The sequence below is a fragment of the Phyllostomus discolor genome, chromosome 6, assembly GCF_004126475.2.
Source record: "Phyllostomus discolor isolate MPI-MPIP mPhyDis1 chromosome 6, mPhyDis1.pri.v3, whole genome shotgun sequence".
Taxonomy (NCBI): domain Eukaryota; kingdom Metazoa; phylum Chordata; class Mammalia; order Chiroptera; family Phyllostomidae; genus Phyllostomus; species Phyllostomus discolor.
In genome coordinates, this window is record NC_040908.2 from 62,554,666 (window position 1) to 62,575,712 (window position 21,047).

At 36.2% G+C, this 21,047-nt stretch overlaps 1 protein-coding gene and 1 pseudogene across 3 annotated transcripts in view; one reads left to right on the forward strand and one right to left on the reverse strand.

Annotated features, from left to right (window-relative positions):
- LOC114500563 (charged multivesicular body protein 3) overlaps positions 1-21,047 on the reverse strand; it is a 101,312-nt gene that overhangs the window by 44,166 nt on the left and 36,099 nt on the right. Inside the window, exon 1 of one of the 3 annotated variants that reach the window (XM_028517280.2) lies at positions 14,536-14,711. The exons of 1 other annotated variant lie outside the window; for it this stretch is intronic. In XM_028517280.2, the coding sequence (XP_028373081.1) occupies positions 14,536-14,580 (45 nt within the window). In that variant the 5' untranslated portion in view covers positions 14,581-14,711. Of the gene's footprint in view, positions 1-14,535; positions 14,712-21,047 lie in introns of those variants that run through there. One more of the 3 variants, XM_028517281.2, reaches the window with a different exon arrangement.
- LOC114500795 lies at positions 5,948-7,028 on the forward strand (annotated as a pseudogene).

Here is a 21,047-nt window from a genome sequence, read left to right on the forward strand (position 1 = left end):
TTTTTTTGGTCACAAATTAGATGAACAAATGCAGGCTACGGTAAGAAAAATGAAGGAACATGCATGGGGAACCAATAGTGATGGGAAGGAAACTGGGACTCAAAACAATAGAGTGGACCAGAAGGAAGAAAGAAAAAAACCAAACAGGAAAGAATGGAGAAATAAGAATTCAAAAAAATGAGGAGAAGCTTAGAAACCTCCAGGACATCTTGAAACGTTCCAACATCTGAGTTATAGGGGTACCAGAAGGTGAAGAGGAAGAGCCAGGAATTGAAAACATATTTGAACAAATAATAAAGGAGAATTTCCCCACTCTGGCAAAGGAAATAGACTTCCAGGAAGTCCAGGAAGCTCAGAGAGTTCCAAAGAAGTTGGACCCAAGAAGGAACACACCAAGGCACATCATAATTACATTAGCCAAGGTAAAAATGAAGGAGAGAATCCTAGAAGCAGCAAGAGATAAGGAGACAGTAACCTACAAAGGAATTCACATCAGACTGTCAGCTGATTTCTCAAAAGAGACCTTACAGGCAAGAAGGGGCTGCAAAGAAGTATTCCAGCTCATGAAAGACAAGGACCTACATCCAAGATTGCTCTACCCAGCAAAGCTTTCATTTAGAATGGAAGGGCAGATAAGTGCTTCTCAGATAAGGTCAAATTAAAGGAGTTCATCATCACCAAGCTCTTATTTTATGAAATGTTAAAGGGACTTATCTAAGAAAAGATAAAAAAAATGTATAGTAAAAGGACAGCAAACTCACAATTATTAATAACCACACCTAAAACAAAACCAAAAGAAACTAAGCAAACAACTAGAACAGGAACAGAACCACAGAAAGGGAGATCACATGGATGGTTAGCAACAGGGGAGTAGGAGGAGGAGAGAATAGGAAAAGGTACAGAGAATAAGTAGCATAGATTGTAGGTAGAAAATAGACAGGAGGAGGGCAAGAATAGTATGGGAAATGTAGAAGCTAAAGAACTTATGACACATGGACATGAACTAAAGGGGGGGAATGTGGGTGGGAGAGGGGGTACAGGGTGGAGAAGAGTGAAGGGGGGAAATGGGACAACTGTAATAGCATAATCAATAAAATATATTAAAAAAGGGAAAAATTTAATGTTAGGTATATATACATTTTTTAATTTATTTTTTAAAATCCTTACCTGAGTACATTTTTTCATTGCTTTTAGAGAGAGAGAGAGAGAGAGAGAGAGAAACTTCATCCATTGGTTTCCTCCTGTATGCACCTGGACTGGGGACTGTACCCACCCGGACTGGGGATCAAATCCGCAACGTAGGTATGTGCCCTGACCAGGAACCAAACCCACAACTGGTTATAGGGTGATGCTCCAATCAGCTGAGCCACAATGGCCAGGGTGGTATATATACATTTTTAAGTGAAATTTCACATAACACAATTAGTCATTAAAGAGCACAATTCAACAATATTTAGGGTCTTCACAATTTTCTGCAATCACCGACTCTCCCTATTCTCAAAACTTTTTCAACATGTCAGAAGAAAACACTATGCCTTTAAATAGTCTATGTCCCATTTCCCCCATTCCTTTGCAATCACTAAGTGACTTTCTCTCTCTTTTGACCTTCCTGAGTATTTCATATAAAAGAAATCATACCATATGTGGCCTTTTGTCTGGCTTCTATCACTTAGTATATTTTTGAGGCTCTTCCATGTTGTAACATGTATCAATACTTGTCCTTTTTATGGCTGAAGTATGTATATACCATAACTTGTTCATCCATTCATCTGTTGATAATTTGGGTGGTTTCCATCTTTTCAATACTGTGAACAATGCCACTATGAACATTTGTATACAAGTATGAGTACCTATTTTCAATTCTTTTGGATATACAAGTATACCTATGAGTGAAATTTCTGGGTCATATGGTAATTCTATGTTTATGTTTTTGAGGAACTCCAAAACTGGTTTTCAAAGAGACTGCACCAATTTCTAGTCCCACCAGCAATGTACAAGGGTTCTTTTTCTCCACATCCTTGCCAACACTTGTTATCTTCCATTACTTTTTTATTATAGTCAATCTGCTGGACCTGTTAAGTAGGTTGCGGTTTAATTTTCATTTACTTAATTACCAGTGAAGCTGAATATCTTTTGTGTGCTGTTGACTATTTGTACATCTCCTTTGAAGAAATATTTTTTTCTATAGTCTTAAGTTCAGCTGTCTTTGTTGTTGTGTGAGTTCTTTACACATTCTCCTGTTAGAATCTTATCAGATATATAATTTGCAAATTTTTTCCCATTCTCTAAGTTATCTTTTCACTTTCTTAATAATGCCATCTAATATACAACATCTTTTAATTATGATGAATTCTAATTTGTTTTTAATTCTGTGGCTTGTGCTTTTGGTGTCACATCTAAGAATCCATAGTTAGACAGGAGGTAATGAAGACTTAGCCCTAGGTTTTTTCCCAAGAGTTTATGCTTTTATGTCAAAGACTTTTAATTTATGTCTTTGATCCATTCTGAGTTAATTTCTGTACATAGGGTGAGGTAGAAATCCAGCTTCATTCCTTTGCATGTGAATATCCACTTGTCCCAACACCATTTATTGAAGAGACTATCCTACCTTCACTGGATGGTCTTGCACCTTTGTAAAAAATCAAATAGCCATGCATGTATGGGTCTGGACAATCAATTCTACTCTATAGGCCTATATGACTGGAAGTTCTCCAAATTTGTTTTTCATTTTCAGTGCTATTTTGGCTATTTGGAGTTCATTGTATTTCATACAATGATCAAATTTTTCTATTTCTGCAAGAAAAGCATTTGGAATCTTGATAGCCATGGCACTGAATCTAAAGATCATGATGTTATTTCCAACTTAACAATACTAAGTCTTACAATCCATAAACTTGACATTTCTTTTTTTTCTTTCAGTTTTAGTTTTAGTGTACAAATGTTTTGCTTCTTTGATTAAATTTATTCCTTATTTCTTTTTTAAAACTTGTCATTGCTAGTATACAAAAACCTGATTTTTTATGTTTATCATGAAACCCTGCAACTTCACTTAATTCACTTGTATTAGTTTTTTTTTTAAGATTTTAAGTATTTATTGAAAGAGAGGAAGAGAAGGAAAAAAAGAGGGAGAAAAACATTGATGTGAGAAAAAAAACATTGATCAGTTCATGTACATGCTCTATCTGGGGACTGGATCTGCAAGCCAGGTATGTGCCCTCACTGGGAACTGAACTGGCAACCTTTCACTTTGTGGGATGATGCCCAATCAACTGAGTCATGCTGGTTAGGGCATAACTAGGTTTCTGTGTGCTTGAGAAGTCTTTGGAGTCTTCTGTATATGGAATCATGTCATTTTTAAATATACAGTTTTACTTCTTCCTTTTCAAAGTAGATGCCTTCTATTTCTTTTTCTTGCTCAATTGCTCTGGCTAGGACTTCTAGCACAATGTTGAATAGTAGTGGCAAAACAAGGTATCTGTCTTGTTCCTAATCTTACAGAAAAGTTTTTAGTCTTTCACAATTTAGTATAATGTGAGCTGTAGTTTTTCACAAATGCCCTTTGCCATGTTAAGAAAGTTCCCCTCTATTCCTAGTTTTGAGTGTTTTTATAATAAAGGATATGTACATATTTTTATTTCAAGAATAATAAGATGATTACTAAATTATTTCAAGCATAAAAGTATTATCATGGAAATCCATGGAAATCCACAGAAATCCACCTTTTGAGGAGAAAAATAATGAAAAATATCCAACTATACATAAGAACCTGTGCATGTATATTTTAAATAAATATCGATGGGAACTGAATTGCTGTGATACTTTTAAAAGACTGACACAACAATTTTATTTAAACACAACAGTATTTACTGTGTGTCAAAAATTACATCCTATGCCAGTATTTAAACTTACGATAAAAATATAAAATATTGATTTACAACTATATAAGATAATATGTAAGTACTCAAAATTCTTTCAGGTGATATATGAAGAAATTTGAAGGCAATGCTATAATCTAACAAGAACTCTTAGAAATGGCAGGAAAGGAAATCCAAGGCTCATATGTTCATTCAAATGTTTACCGAGCACCTGCTATATGCCAAATGCTGTTTAATATGCTAGGAGACAAAAGAAAGACTACCTTAAGAACTTACATTCTAATAAAAAAAAGACAAGCAAATAAACACAATGTATAATATGTCAAAAATGAGTGTTAGGGAGAAAAATAAAGCAAGGAAAATAGGAGGAGAGCAGTTGGGGAAAGACTGCTATTTTACATTGGATGATAAAAGAAAGTTCAACTGCTAAGGTGACTTTTGAGTAGAGGCCTGAAGAGATCTTCAGGGGACAACATACTACTATCTACTATCCAGGTTGGAGAGGGGCTGTGGCATTTTGTGTTGAGTAAAAACAAAAGCCAGTAAGGGACTAAACAAAAGAAAATACCCTTCACTACAAACTAAGGGATGGGGTAAAAAAAACGGATTTAGTTAAATACTTTTTGTTTGAACTAGTAACTCTGATGGGTAAAGCTATTTTAATTCAGGATTATAAAAATGTACATATCACCTATTATATATAAAGCAGTGAATTATAAGGTAGTGAGTTATTCCTAACCCTGTTTCTTATATAGCTAAATATAAATTTAATTTAGATTTTTGTTTTCATGGAAAAGTACTGATCGCCTCACGTTATATCTGTTTTCAATTGCTGAGGATAGCCAATCTATCGGAAACAACACACTTATGAGGAGTACCAAACTGTAGCAGTTACCAGAATTCTAGAAGCAATGCCTAGGATAAGTTTCACAATTCAAATTTAAACCTTATAATGAAGCAGAATGAACCAGTGCATTTAAGCATATTTTAATACCATAATCCTTCAACATGGTACTCCTCAGCTATAAGAAGTATTACGATAATACACTCTTACCATGTAGGTTGGATTAAAACTTTTATTAATATTAATAAAAGAGAATAAAATCTATCTGTTCTCATGAAAGACAGAACTTTAAATTAGTTGCTATAGTGTTATATCAACCTCGGCATCCAATGTATTTCCTTCCATATTTGGTTATACATGTTTATCAGTATTGAGAAAAGTCTAATTCAAAGAAATAAGAAACTACCTTATTACATCTATTTATGATTATAGTTACTTTTGAGGTTATGAGATTAAATGAATCTAGAAGCTTGAAAGAAAATTCATTAAGAAATGGTTGTTTTAAAGTTAATCATTATAGTATTTAACTGTTTACTCCTTAAGGGTGAGTATTCAATCTAAGACAACAGATGACAAAGGAGAAATGACTTTTGTAAAAATGCAGCATTGCACTGTTTGCAGTAGCAAAACTAGGAATTACCAAAATATATATCAATAGGGGACTATTAAACATATTAGGAAATTTCCATAAATGGACAATATGCTCTAACTAAAAAAAGGCAACACAATAAGGACTACCATTGGAATTAATTCTCAAAATATAAGCAAAAGTAGCAAGGTAATAAATATATACAGAATGACATTACATATATTAAAGGGAGAAGACTACAGAAAATGAGGGAGAAAGAAAAGAGGGAAGGAGAAGAGGAGGGAAGAGAAGGAGGTAGAAAAAGGGAGAGACAAAGATATTTGTATGTTCATGCATTATAGACTATCAATGGGACAATACACAAGAAATGAGACTACTTTCAAGGATGGAAATTAAATAATTCACAGGTGTGAAAAGGGAGATTTACTTTGTACTCTAATTAGGATACACTTTGCTGCTTTTTTGAATTTTACATGTACAAACATAACCTATTTCAAGAAATATTTTTAATAAAATTTTTTAAAGAATTATAAAAACACCAAGTTCATATACTACTTTAAGTCATCTTTGAAAGAAATATTTTAAAATTCTATTTTGTAATATTGAAAACATTCATTGACAATATTTTTAAAAAATTGTTTTAGATGCCACTGTCATGTTCTCTGTTAGACAAACACTCAAAACTTCAAAACGGTTAAATGGTGAACCCAAATTATGATTCCATTTCATAACTGAACACTTACTTATACATTGCTGGTAGGACTACAAAATGGTGAAACTACTGTGAGTTCCTCAAAAAGGTACATTAAAAATGACCAGGAGAGCCAGGAAGAGGCACTGTTGCTGCTACCTTCTCATCTGTAGTGCTTGACTCTTTCCAGCACTTGTGATGCCAAAGCTGCTGCAGGGGCAAGGACACTCAGGGCTGAGTCCCAGCTGGGCTGAGGGCTCCGGCTTTTCTGTTCTCTTGGTCAGCCCCACCTGAAGAAATGAGTGGTGGATTGGCCCCAAGTAAAACCACATGTATATATCCAACTTGCCCTTTTCTCTGACAAACAATGTCTTATACCAGACATTTTTCAAGTATGGCAAAGTTGTAAAGGTTACTATAATGAAACATAAAAATAGCAGGAAGAGTAAAGGGATTGTATTTTATTTTTTGGATAAAGACTGCACAAAACTGTACTAGGGCAACAAACAACAAATATTTATTTGGTGGGGTGAATAAAAGCAAGCATTGCTATTAACAACTGAAGAGCAGCTGAGTTCATCTGAATAAAACTATTTTGATAAATCTATGTGTTATGAATGTGGGAAGACACTTAAATTATGCCTGTCCTAAAAATATGCCTGAAAAATATGAACCACCAAAGAAGAAAAAAAAGAAAAGAAAGAAGGAAAGAAAGAGAAAGGAAGGAAGGAAAGAAGGAAGGAAGGAAGGAAGGAAAGAAGAAGGAAGGAAGGGAGAAAGAAAGAAAGAAAGAAAGAAAGAAATTCCTGAACTAGAAGAAGTTGAAGAAGTAGAAGAAAGTGGAGATGAAGGGGGAAGATAACTGCTCCTGAGAGCCCCAGTCAGGCCGTAGTTTTCTAGCAAGCCAAAATTGAAGAACAAAAAAAATGGAAACACAGTTCAGGGAGTCTGTCAACATGAGATGATTCGAGATGCCCAAGGATAAAGAAAAGCACACCTTTCACTGGTGAGAAATAACTCAGTTATTGAAATTACATTTACTGTGTAAATATCAATACAAATTTTTTTTTTAAATCTTGGGAGTACCAAGTTTACTTTGGACTAAAGAGTACTTTTAGAATTTGATCATAAAAATACTCAGGGACTTCCAGTCAAATGGTGATATAGGCAGACATGGTTTGCCTCTTACCACAAATACATCAAAATTACAACTAAAATATAGAACCATCACTCAGAACCATTAGAAATCAAGCTGAATGGAAGTTTCACAACTATAGAAAGAAACCACATCCACGCAAACTGACAGGAGGGGCACAGACACTGAACGGGCTGGCACCTCATCCACATGTGGTGGATAAAAATTCGGAAGGAGTATCTCTGGAGCAAGGAGTCCAAGCCCAACAACAGGCCCCCAAGGCCAGGGTTCTAGTGCCAGGAAAATAAGTCTCCACAACTTCTGGCTGCAAAAAACCAGTGGGGATTGAGTTAGTGGAAAAAACTTCCACAGTCCCAAGCAATTCCTCTTAAACAACCCACACATGGACTCACCTACTAAAACTCATTCCTCTGAGCTCTAGCACTGGGGGTGCAACTTGTAAGGCACCAGTTGAATATAGGGAAAAACTGGAATATCTGGTATCAAGGCAAGCAGAGGCCATTGTCCCTTTATGAGACACTTTCCCCCAGAGGTGGCAAGCTGGCACCATATCTGAGACTCCTTCAATCTAGCTAACACTTGTTTGACCTGCCTTGGAGATTCCCTGAGACTCCACCCACCCAATTTATGGGCTCACCCAAGCTGCTTTTCCATATGAATAGCTATTCACAAACAATCCTTGCAGCTCACTGGCCTGGGTTAATCCCTCCTATTGATCTGCCAATAACAACCTAGGCTCAGCTACAAGAGGAGGGTGTATTCAGCCCACACAAAGGGTGCACCTATACTACCCCTGAGTGAAAGAGGAGGCTGTGCCACTGGATCCTACAGAATACCTACTTCATTAGGCCACACTACCAAGACACAGAGCCAAAGCAACTCTACCTAATACATAAAAACAAAGGGAGGATTCCAAAATGAGGAGACAAAGAAACATGGTCCAAATGAAAGAACAGATCAAAACTCCAGAAAAAGAACTAAGTGAAGTTGAGATAACCAATCTATCAGACGCAGAGCTCAAAACACTGGATATAAGGATGCTAAAGGAACTTAGGACCTCAATAGCATAAAAAAGGTCCAGTGCAAATGAAGGATACGCTAGTTGAAATAAAGAACAATCTACAGGGAAACAACAGTAGAGTGGATACAGCCAAGAATCCTATCAATGACATGGAATATAAGAAAGCAAAAAACAACCCATCAGAACAACACAAAGAAAAAAAAGAATCCAAGAAAATGAGGATAACAGCCTCTGGGACAATTTCAAGAGGTCCAACATTTGCACCATAGGGGTGGCAGAAGGAAAAGAGAAAGAGTAAGAAATTGGGAATCTATTAGAAAAAACAATGGAAAAAAAAAACTTCCCTAATTTGGTGAAGGAAATGGACATGCAAGTGCAAGGGGTACAGAGAGTCCCAAATAAGATGGATGCAAAGAGGCCCATTCCAAGACACATCATAATTAAAATGCCAAAGGTTAAATATAAAAAGAGAATCTTAAAAGCAGCAAGAGAAAAGCAATTACCATATTTTTCAGACTATAAAATGCACTATCCCCCCCAATTTGGGAGGAATAATGGTTGTTAATGCTGCTGTTGAGTTCTGTTTATATTTACATTAGTGAAATATTATGTTATTTATGTTATCAAATATTTCACCACGGTTTTTCCTTCAAAAAAATTTTCCGTTTTCCTCCTCTAAAACCTAGGTGTGTCTTATGGTCCAAAAAATGCGGGAGAGTTCCCATAAGACTGTCGGCTGATTTCTCAAAAGAAACTTCGCAGGCTAGAAGGGATTGGCAAGAAGTATTCCAAGTCATGAAAAGCAGGGACCTACAACCAAGATTACTCTACCCAGCAAAGATTCATTTAGAATAGAAGAAAAGATAAACAACTTCCCAGGCAAGAAAAAAGTAAAGGAGTACATCATCACCAAGCATTATTATATGAAATGTTAAAGGGACTTATTTAAGAAAAAGATCAAAACTATGAACAATAAAATGGCAACAAATACAAATCTATCAAATATTGAATCTAAAAAACAAAATAAGTAAACAAGAAGGACAGAGACAAATCATGGATACAGAGAGCACTTGGGTGGCTGCCAGATGGGAAGGGTGTGTGGGAGAATGGGTAAAGAGGTGAGGGGACTAAGAAGTACAAATACGGCCCTGGCTGGTGTGGCTCAGTGGACTGAATGCAGGCCTGAGAACCAAAGGGTCACCAGCTCAATTCCCAGTCAGGGCACATGCTGGACTGCTGGCCAGGTCCCCAGTAGAGGGCACATGAGAGGCAACCATGCATTGATGTTTCTCTCCCTCTTTCTCCTCCCCTTCCCCTCTCCAAAAATAATTAAATATAATCTTTTAAAAAATGTTACTAAAATTTTCAAGAGTATTTTAGTTTTAAACATGAGTATTCAGCTATTATTATCTGGAGCATTTCAGATCTTGTTCCCAGCATATGTCATCAGTTGGCTCAAATAAACTCTTAGAAAAAATTTTTTTTAGAATTGTTAGGTCGATTACCATATGACCCAACAATTCTACTTCTAAGTATATACCCAAAAGAATTGATAATAGGTACTCAAACAAATACCTGTACACACTGTGCACAGTAGCACTATTCACAATAGCCAAAGGGTTGAAACTGAAATCTCCACCAGTGAATGAATGGATAAATGAGTTGTGGTATATGCATACAATGGAATATTATTCAGCCATAAGAAAGAATTACAAGCTACATCATGGATGAATCTTGAAAACATTATACTAAATGAAATAAGCCTGATATAAAAGGTCATATATTGTATTATTCCATTTGTAAAAAATATCTAGAACAGGAAAGCAGATTGGTAGCTGTCAAGTGCTGGGGGGATAAAAGAATGGGCGGTAACTGCTTAGAGGGTATAGGGTTTTATTTTGCAGTGATGAAAATGTCTCGGAACTAGATGGGGATGGCTATATAATGTTAGGTATGTACCAAATGCCACTGAACCATTCAGGGTAAAATGGTTTATTTTATGTTAAGTGAATTGCACCTCAATAAAAAAGATAGAAGAAAGGAGGGAGAAACAGCCATATAAAGACAAAGCAAGATTTCAGAATACGGAAACTTATCAAAGCTAAAGAGGACTATTACATAACGATACACAATTCAACAAAAATTCCTAACAACCCTTAATGTACATGTGCCTAATAACAAAGCACTGAAATATCTATGGCACAGGTGGCAAACACAAGGTCCGCAGGCCGAATCCAGCCCTCCACCTTGTTTTATCTGGCCTAGCACTTTGTTTCCACCCTGCAGCAGCACCGAACTCCTTGTCCCTAGTTAAGGAGTAGTGACATTTATACAGTTCTAAAATTATACTTGGCCCTTTGAAGGCAACCTCGAGGCTCATGTGGCCCTTGGTGAAAATGAGTTTGACACTCCTGACTTAGAGGAAATGGACCAGTTACTTGAAAGACTATTAAAACTCAAATAAGGAGAAACAGGCTGTATGAATAGGCCTACATTACAACCATTCAATCAGTAGTTAATAACCTTCCAACAAAGAAAGTATCAGGCCCAACTGGTTTCACAGGTGAATTCTACCACTTACGGAAGAAATGATGACAATTTTCTACAAAATCTTTGAAAACATATAAGAGAGCATACTTCTAAACTCATTCTGTGAGGCCAGTAATAGCCTAATACCAAAGCTAGATAGACATTAAAAGAAAGGAAATTACAGACCAGTAACTCTCATGAACAGAGATGCAAAAATCAACAGTGTTAGCATATTGAATGAAAAACTACATATCCCAAAGAATTGATGGGAAAAAAACCTCCTGGAACTAATAAGCAAGTGAAGCAGGTCTTAGTATAGAAGGTTAATATACAAAAGTTAACTGCTTCCCAATATAACATTAATAAACAACTTGATTCTGAAATGCAAAAAAAATTTACAATAGCAGCAAACAAAAAAATACAGACTCAGGCATAAATCTAACAATATGTATAGAATCTACATGTGGAAAACTACAAAATACTGATGAAAGAAATCAAAGAAGACATAAAATGAACAGATGTTCCACATTCATGGATTGGAAGACCCACATTAAGATATTGACTATTTCCAACTTCATCTGTAGATCTAATGGCTGCCTTCAAAACTACCAGAATCTATACTGTAGATATCAACAAACTGATTCTAAACTTTATACAGAAAGGCAAACAACCTTTGCCTTTGTCAATAACTCTCTGCTGAATTTAACTGAATGGAATATGTGTTGTGAAAGAGGAACATAAAATTTCAGCCATCAGTAACATAAACAAAAATACACAGAAACTTTCTATGTTTTTAAATGTCAGAGAAAAAGTTTCATAAAATCTGTCCAAAATTTTTTTTAACTTACGAAATCAAAGGGATTTGTACAAAAGAAAATCATACCTAAGGGAAATGGGAACAGCCAAAATTATCCAGCCAGGTCCCAGACCAGTGATTCTTAACCTGACTGCACATGGAAGTCATGTGGGAAACTAAAAAAATACCAATTTAATTGGGCTAGGAGCAAAGCCCAAATGATAGCTACTACTTAAAATCTCTCTAGGTGGTCCTGACTGGTGTGGCTTAGTGGGCTGTGCGTCATCCTGCAAACTGAAAGGATGCAGGTAGCAGTTTTGATTCTGGGTCAGAGCACAATGCCTGGGTTGTGGGCCAGGACCCCAGTTGGGGGTGGGCAAGAGAGGCAATCCATAGATGTTTCTCTCCCTCTTTCTCCCTACCTTCCCTTCTCTCTAAAAAACAAATTCCTTTGGGAAAACCGAGGTTTGACTGTCAGCCTAAGACAAAAAGCTCAAGAAAATGTATCAAACAAGTTTCATTATGGTAAAGATCACAATAAACAACAGGAAATTGAAAAGATAAAAAGGAAACTGGACAATTAATTACAACCAATCATTTAAGTAATAAATTAGAAACATTTATAATAGCAAGTAAAACAGAACATAAACAAGGAGTACAGCATATAGAAACATCTGTTTGTAAATTAAATATGCTGTGAAAACTATAAGGAATCTACAGAGGCTTTCACACCATTAAGATATATACTTTATTCAAATTCATTCATAAAGAGTCTACTACATGCCAAGCAAACTAGGCACAAAAACTAAACAAACAAGAAAGCATTTTCCATAAATAGCATGGAGACAAATGGTAAGCCAAATGGAAAACAAAATAATTGACTGTTACCATCATTTACTGGAATTTTAGGTGGACTGAAGACTTACCTATACAAGGCAAAACTGTCTTACTTTAAAAAGACAGTGTAGAAGAATACCTTTATGATTTCAGATTAGGAAAGGATTTCTTAAAATAGACCGAAAATCAACCAGCACAAAGGAAAAGACTGATACATTTTATTTATGTTGAAATTAAATTTTTATTCATTATGCATAAGACACCACTTAAATGAAAAAGATCACAAATTTGGAGAAGGTATTTGTAACCATATAAATGGTAACAAGTAAAAAGCATTTATGAAAACCTGTATCCAGAATATAAAAAGATTTCCTATGGATCAATGCCTCTTTTTCTTTTTTAAACTGAATTCTGAACATTGTATATGAAAATCTGTTTGATAGTATAAGTCTTTGGATGATGTCATCTTCTTCCAGACAAGACTTAACATTTGCTTCTGGTAAATATCTAACCTAAGAGCACTGGGAACTGGTTCTTAATTAAGCTTAATGAATCCAAACAGGGATGGAGATAATTTGAAATTCGACTTCAGTCTTTGTGAAAGTCACTTTATTTTCTGCTCACTGCCAACTGCTAAGATGGATCAGAGACCCAACCAAAAGCTGGGATTTACCAGTTTATCCTTAGTGAACTCCAATTTTTGAACCCCCTAACCACAGGATTTCTCAAAAATTCTATTCAAATTCTCATTTTCTCAACCACTGCATTTAGAATTAAAGGATCTCTTTAGGGGTAAAATGGTTCCAAATAATTGGGCTCATGTAATTAAGCTTCCCCCTTCTCCAAGATCTTGATTTTTCAATACTGCCTGAGGGAACCAATATTTATTGAGTACCTACTGTTCTAGAACCAATGATTGACAAATATAATCAAAATTAACACATTATATGCCAGCAACTTCCTGATGCATGACATTGGTCTTAAAAATTTGTCTGCCGCAGATAAATGAAATTATCTATTAAATAAAGGATGTCAGGAATCTTTTCAGATTTCAAATTATTATTCATCAGGTCTGAGGTAGAACCAAAGTTTCCTAACAAGCTCCTAGGTGATGCTGATGCTGTTGGTGTGTACTTGGATGGCAAGGTTGTAAAATTTATAAAGAATTAACCCTAGGCCCTGGCCAGGTAGCTCAGTTGGTCAGGGCTTAGGCCTGATCCACTGTGGCTGCAGGATCGATCTCTAGTCAGGGCACGTACAACCAACCAATGAATGCAAAAATAAGTAGAACAACAAACCCTTCTCTCTTTCTCTCTTTCTCTCTTTCTTTCTTCCTCTTTCTCTCTCTCTCTCTCTCTCTCGCCCCTCCTCTCTCTAAAAATTAAAAAATCAACTCTAGGCACTACTAGTTAAGACTTTACGTTCTTTCATCTTCAATGACTCTGAGGTGATACTATTATCATTTCTACTAGACCAGACAAGACTAGTGCAGAGAGAAATGAACTTTCAATAGATTGCCAGGCTACTGTGGGGAACCAGTATTCAAACTTAGATAGACTGACTCTGCAGGCACTCTTAACCACTACCCATTATCTCAGTGAACAGGCAGATCAGAATTCAAAGCCAGGGTCGGTTATCTTCGGTACCATTCTTCCGAGTCAGGTCTTGCTATAACGTGTCGGGCCAACATAATACAATACTGCGCGGGAAGGAGAAAACAGAACCTCTCGAGTACAGCAGGAGAGGTGGGGAAGAGTTGGCAGTTGCCTGAATCTTCCCGCGAGAGACGGGCAACAACGCTCGAGGAGGAGGCAGGTCTGCCAGTTAGTGGAAGGAGGGCGTAAGGGGGCGGGGCCTGCACCAGGGAAAAAGTTCCGGGCGGGACGTACCAACGCGCTCAGGGAAGGGATCTCCAGGACTACGTTGCTGCCTCCGCGCGCCGGTGCCGACGCTGAGGAACTCTTACTCTAGGCCTCGGCTCCCTTGACGAGCGAGTGCCGAGACACCGAGGCTCTCTTTCGCCAGAGCCGTGTCATTAGAGACTCTCCCTCCGGCACCTCAGTGGAGTGGGAAGCCCCGGAAATGGCGGCCGAGTGGTACCTGGCCAGTCGGGATGGGAGAGTGTCCAGTCGCTTTACCAACTCCACTATGCCCCAAACAAATCCACCCATTCCTTTGCCGCCACCGTAGCCCTTACCAGCTCTTTGGGTGGCTTCTCTTGGGTTTTTCCAAACAGCCCCATTGCTTACTGTACTTGTCTTTCCCCTTCCGGCTTTTCGTTCCCTGCACCCAGGCAGGTCACGGGCAGCCGCCTGGGCGGGGCCGGTGAGAGGATGGGAGTCCTGGCGCCCAGAGCAGGGAGCGGCCGTAGACGGGGTAATACGCATGCGCAAAATTGGGACAGGCGGAGTTTTGTCAGATTGACGCAATTGCGCATGTTCTGGGAGGGGATTTCTAGAGGGAAGTAGAATTAGATGTTTTTGCGTGAGGTGATTCATCTGGAATAGGAATTTATTAATAACATCTGGTGATTACATCTGCTCCTGGCATTTACCAACACGCATTGTTGTTGCACCGGAAGTCTAACTCCACCCAGACAATGTACAATTACAAACACTTTCTGAAGGGCTTCACCTTGGGTTAGGCAACTCACAGGTAGCCACCAACACAGCTACTTCGCCCCTCTGTTGTCACCATCGTCACCTAGTACGTAAAACCTGGGCATTATCTTCTCTCTTCCTCTTACCACGTCCCAACGATTGTAACTTCTCAATATGTTTGAACTCCAGCCCTTTGCTTTCCATCTCTAGTGTCACATCTTTTATTCAGGCCATGGCCATAAAAAAGTGGATGGTGTGTGTGTGTGTGTGTATGTGTGTGTGTTCCTAAACTCCAAATGGAATATGACCTTAATCAGTCTCAGAAGAATCGGTGACTAAAATGAACTATACACCTTTTAGCAGGCCAATCTCTGACTGAACTACACCAAACTCTGAACTGTACCCGTGAGTTGATGGTTGCTGTCATTAACTCGCCTCATGGTGGTGAAGAGACCACACATTTAGTGCCTCAACCCCATATTCCCATCTCTGGTGGGAATGTATGGTAATATAGCACAACCACTTTGAAAACATTTTGGCAACTTCTTAAAATGCTAAATATACACCTATCATGTCATTCCACTGCTAGCTGTTTACCCAAGAGGAGAAAAGGTATATGGCCTTACAAAGACGTGTACACACATGTTCATAGCATCTTTGTACTAGACAAGAACTAAAAATAATTCAAATGTCCATCAACAGGTAAATGGATAAACTAATTGTGATAGATCCATACAATGGAATACTACTCATCAATAAAACGACCAAGGTATTGATACATGCAACGACATGGATGAACCTCAAAATAATTATGCTAAGTGAAAAAAGCCAGAAAAAATTACATAATGTATGATTTCACTTATATAGTATCCTAGAAAATGGGAACTAATCTATAGTAACAGAAAGTAAATCAGTGGTTGCTAGGGTACAAAGATTGGCTCAGAAAAGGAGGAGGAACTGCAGAGAGACAAAAGGAAGCTTTTGCCCTGGCTGGCATAGCTCAGTGGATTGAGCGCGGGCTGGGAACCAAAGTGTCGCAGGTTCAATTCCCAGCCAGGGTACATGTCTGGGTTGCAGGCCATAACCCCCAGCAACTGCACATTGATGTTTCTCTCTCTTTCTCTCTCTCTCTCTCTCTCTCCCTCCCTTCCTTCTCTAAAAAAAAAATAAAAATAAATAAAATTAAAAAACTCTTATCTCTAAAAAAAAAGGAAGCTTTTAGGGGTGATGGAAATTATCTTAGTTGTGATGGTTTCACAAATGTATACAATGACAAAACAAATTGGACACTAAATATGTGCAGTTTAAGTAGTAGTACATGCTCATTGTAAAAAGTAACCCTCCCATTTACACTTCTTCAGGGGTAAATTCTCAAAGGATTCACTCCAACTAGTTAGTGTCAAAATTATAATATTATGATTATAAATAGTGTGGATCCTTTGAAACCTTTTCCTTTGGAGAATATACTTTTACTTAATATTATACATATTGTTCTGCAATCTCCCTCTTTAAAAAGTTTTACATAGATTTTCACTGATGTTAATTATCTACAGCTAAAGGGGTTCCATAGCAGGAATGTATTAAAAGTTATTTAACAATTTTTCTATTGGATAATAAGTGGTTTATCATTTTTCCCTATTAAGTACTACAGAGACACAGTTTAAATTTTAAATGTCCTACAAGTGTCCTTCATACAGGTTGCAGAGTTTTGAACTACCAACAGTTTATGAGAGTATCCTATTCCCTAAATGCTTCCTCACAATGACTGTTATCAACCTTTTACATTTTTGCCACTCTGATGGTATAACATATTATTGTTAATATTCATTTCTATGATTAACAGTCTAAATGAACATCTTTTTGTATATTTGTTGGCTCTCTGAATTTCTTCTGTGAATTGTCTCTTCATATTCTTTGCCCATTTTCCATTGAATTATCTCCCTTCCTCTTATGCCTCCCTCCCTTCCTTCCTTTTCTTTTTTTAAAGATTTTATTTATTTATTTTTAGAGAGGAAAGGGAGGGAGATAGAGAGAGAGAGAAACATCAATGTGCGGTTGCTGGGGGTTATGGCCTGCAACCCAGGCATGTACCCTGGCTGGGAATCGAACCTGCGACACTTTGGTTCCCAGCCCGCGCTCAATCCACTGAGCTACGCCAGCCAGGACTCCTTCCTTTTCTTTTTTAAATCGGAAGCAGCTCTTTGAAATGAGAGTTCTGTGGAATTTTTAAGTACTTCTCTCTCTCTCTCATGAACTATAAAGCAGCAATTTTTTAGATATGAGGACATTGGACTTCCAGTTAGTCAATGATATTTATGAAAATGTCTACTATGTGTAAGGCATTCTACAGACTCTAGGAAAACTACAGTGAACACAAAAGAATTTCATACAAGCTGGTGAGAAAGACAGTGGTAATAAATAAAAACAATGGTAATACACAAAATTGAGTAAATTACTACAAATGTGCAAAACTCTGACAATTAAGAAGAACATGGTGATCAGGGAATCTCTCCTGGCCAGGTGGGACCTGAAAGATGAGCTAGTAGAGAGGAGAGTGGCTCAAAAGAAAGAGCACATATCAAAGCCTTCCTGGTTTCTAGGTGGGAGTTTTGGACCACAGGCATTTCAGTTCCTAAAGGTGAACTCTAGAATTTCTAAAGTTCGTCATCAAGGGCAGAGGCCAAACAGAGTGTGGAGGAAGGTTTGATTTAATCTGTGGCATGTCAGTGAAATACAGAAGCCTATAAACACATCAATGTAGTTGCTTCTGGGCTCCACACTCAGAGGAACATATGAGTATAGTCAATAATATTGTAATAACTATATATGGTGTCAGGTGGGTACTAGACTTATTGAGATGGTCACTTAGTAAATTATATAATGTCTAATCACTGGATTGTACAATTGAAACATATAATATTTTATGTCAAATTATATGAAAAAATTAAAAAATTATTAAAGTGTCCTCAAATTTTGCATTCCATAATATTATATTGCCACTAAAAATAATAATAAACTATGTATTTGATAAAATCTATAAGTAAAAAAATTTACATATATAGGAACTAGAAAAAGAGGGAGAAACAAAACCAAAGTAAGTATAAAGAAGGAAACAATGAAGATCAGAGAGGAAATAAATAAAATAGAAAATAGAAAAAAATCACTTGAAACTAGAAGCTGGTACCTTGAAAGGATAAATAATTGACAAGCCTCAAGTAAGACTGAACAAGGGGAAAAAAAAAGGGGAGAGAACACAAATAAAATCAGAAATGAGAGATTACAACCAAATACCATAGAAATACAAAGGATCATTAGAGAATACTATGAACAATTTTATGCTAAAAATTGGATAATCTAGAAAAAATAGATAAATTTCTAGAAACATACACTCTGGCAAGAGTAAATCAGGCAAACAAGGAGAATCTGAACAGAACAATTACTAGCAATGAAATTTAAGTAGTACTCAAAAAGCTCTTAATAAACAAAAGCCTAGGACCAGATGGCTGCACAAGGGAATTCTACCAAACACTAAAACATTAATGCCTGTCCTTCTCAAACTATTCCAAAAAAATTTGAAGAGAAAGGAGCACTTTCAAACTCATTCTGTGAGGCCAGCATTACTATGATATCAAAAATGGGACAAATACACTACAAAAAAAAAGAAAAAAGAGAGAGAGTTACAGGCCAATGTTCTTGATGAACATAAGATGCCAAAATTCTCAAAAAATACTAGCACACCAAATCTAACAGTACACTAAAGGAATTATCAAAATAGACTTTAAAGTCATCAAAAATGAAAAATTTAGGTATAAATCTAAGAAAATATGTGCTTGTAGGCAGAAAAATTACACAACACTAATGAAAGAAACCAAAGAAGATCTAAATAAAATGGAAACACATACAATGTTTGTGAATTGTAAAGACAACATAGTAAATAAGTCAGTTCTCCCCACATGAAAATAAAGATTTAACAAAATTCTAACCAAAAAAACTGATACACAAAAATATATTATGTTTCTACATAAAATCAATAATTAGTAAAACATTATTATTTATACAACAGCATGAATAAAATCCCTAACAATAAATTAAATAAAAATGTATAAGGCCTTTTTACAGTCAACTATAAAACACTGGTGATAAAAATTAAATAATATCTAAATAAATGTAGAGCTATACTATATTCATGAAATGGAACTCAATATTATAATGCTATCAATTCACCCTAAAAGTGATCAATAGACTTAATGCAATCCCAATTAAAACCCCCCAGAAAAGATTTTGTGGTGGATTTTAATAAACTAATTTGCAAATTCAATGTGGAAGTACAAAATATCAAAGTTGAAGGACTTATGCTACCAGAAATCAACAGTATCATAAAATTCTAATAATTAAAACAGTGGCGCCCTGACCAGTGTGACTCAGTTGATTGGGTTTTGTCCCACAAAGGAAAGGTCACTTGCCGATTAAATTCTTGGTCAGGACACATGTTTGAATTGTGGGTTTGGTTCCCAGTTGTGGCATATACAAGAGGCAACTACTTGATGTTTCTCTCCTTTTCTTTTGCCCTCATTTCTGTTGTCTCTAAAATAAATAAGTAAAACCTTAAAATATAAAAAATAAAATAAAATAAGTGTGGTGATGGTGTATAATTATTACAGAGACTAATGGAACAGAATAGAGAACACAGTAGAACTGTATGTAAATGTTGTCACCTAATTTACAATAAATGCCATCACAATCAGTGAGGAAAATTATATTCTTTTCATTAAGTTTTGCTAGGTCAATTTAGTTATCAGTAAGAAAAAAAGTGATCTTTGATGCACCTTACACCACAAAAACATTCAACTGAGATAGATCCCAGACTACAATATAACAGGTAAAAAAATTTTTTTTTGAAGCTTCTAAAGAAAAACATAGGAAAATATATTCATGACTTTGGGGTAGACAAATATGATTTAGATGACTTAAACATGACACAAATTTTAAGCAGCTCTAACATATTTTTAAATTGGAATTCTTTAACATTAAGAACTATTCATGAAAAGATACAACTAAGAGGGTAAAAAGGGAAGCCACAAACTGTTCCATATTTCTAAAATATAAAGTCTCAATCCAGTACATATTAAGGACTTTTAGAAATTATTAACAAAAAATTATCCCAATTTTTAAAACAAGCAAAATACTAGAATAGACACTTGACAGAGGAAGATATTCAAACTGTTAATGAGAGTATAAAAAGATGATAAAGTCCCACATAAGAAAAAGCTAAAGGAGTACATTACCATCAAACCAGTATCAGAAGAAATATTAGAAGGACTTCTTTAGGAAAAAAGAGTTTTATTCTACTTAAGAATATAAATATGAATAATGAAATGGCCATGACTATATATCTTAAATAACCACTTTAAATGTAAATGGATTAAATGCTTTAATCGAGGAAAAGGTGGCTGAATGGGAAAAAAAAAAGATTTATACATATACTCTTTACCAGAGACCCACTTCAGACGAAAACACACACACACACAGACTTGAAAGGATAAATCCGACAAGAGAATATAACCCTTGGAAACATTTATGCACCCAACATAAGGACACCTAAATATATAAAGCAAATATGGATGGACATAAAGGGAGAGATTGAGAGTAATACAGTAATTACAGGGGACTTTAACACCCATTGACATCAATGGGTAGAGCATCCAGACAGAAGAGCAAAAGGAAACCACAGCCTTAAATGACATAGTCGATCAGATGGATTTAATGGGCCTTTTTAACAACATTTAACCCAAAGCAGCAGAAAACACATTCTTCTCAAGCCCTAATGGAACATTTTCCAGGACAGGGCAAATGTTAGGTCATAGAACCAGTCTCAATAAATTTAAGAATATTGAAATCATACCAAAGATCTTCTCCAAGCACAGTGGTATGACACTAGAAATGAATTACCAGAAGAAAAGTGAAATACACACAAACACATGGAGGCTAAATAACATACTACTAAACAATTAATGGGTTAACAATGAGATCAAGGAAGAAATTAAAAGATACCTTGAGACAAATCATAATGAAAACACAATGACCCAAAAATGATGGGATACAGTCAAAG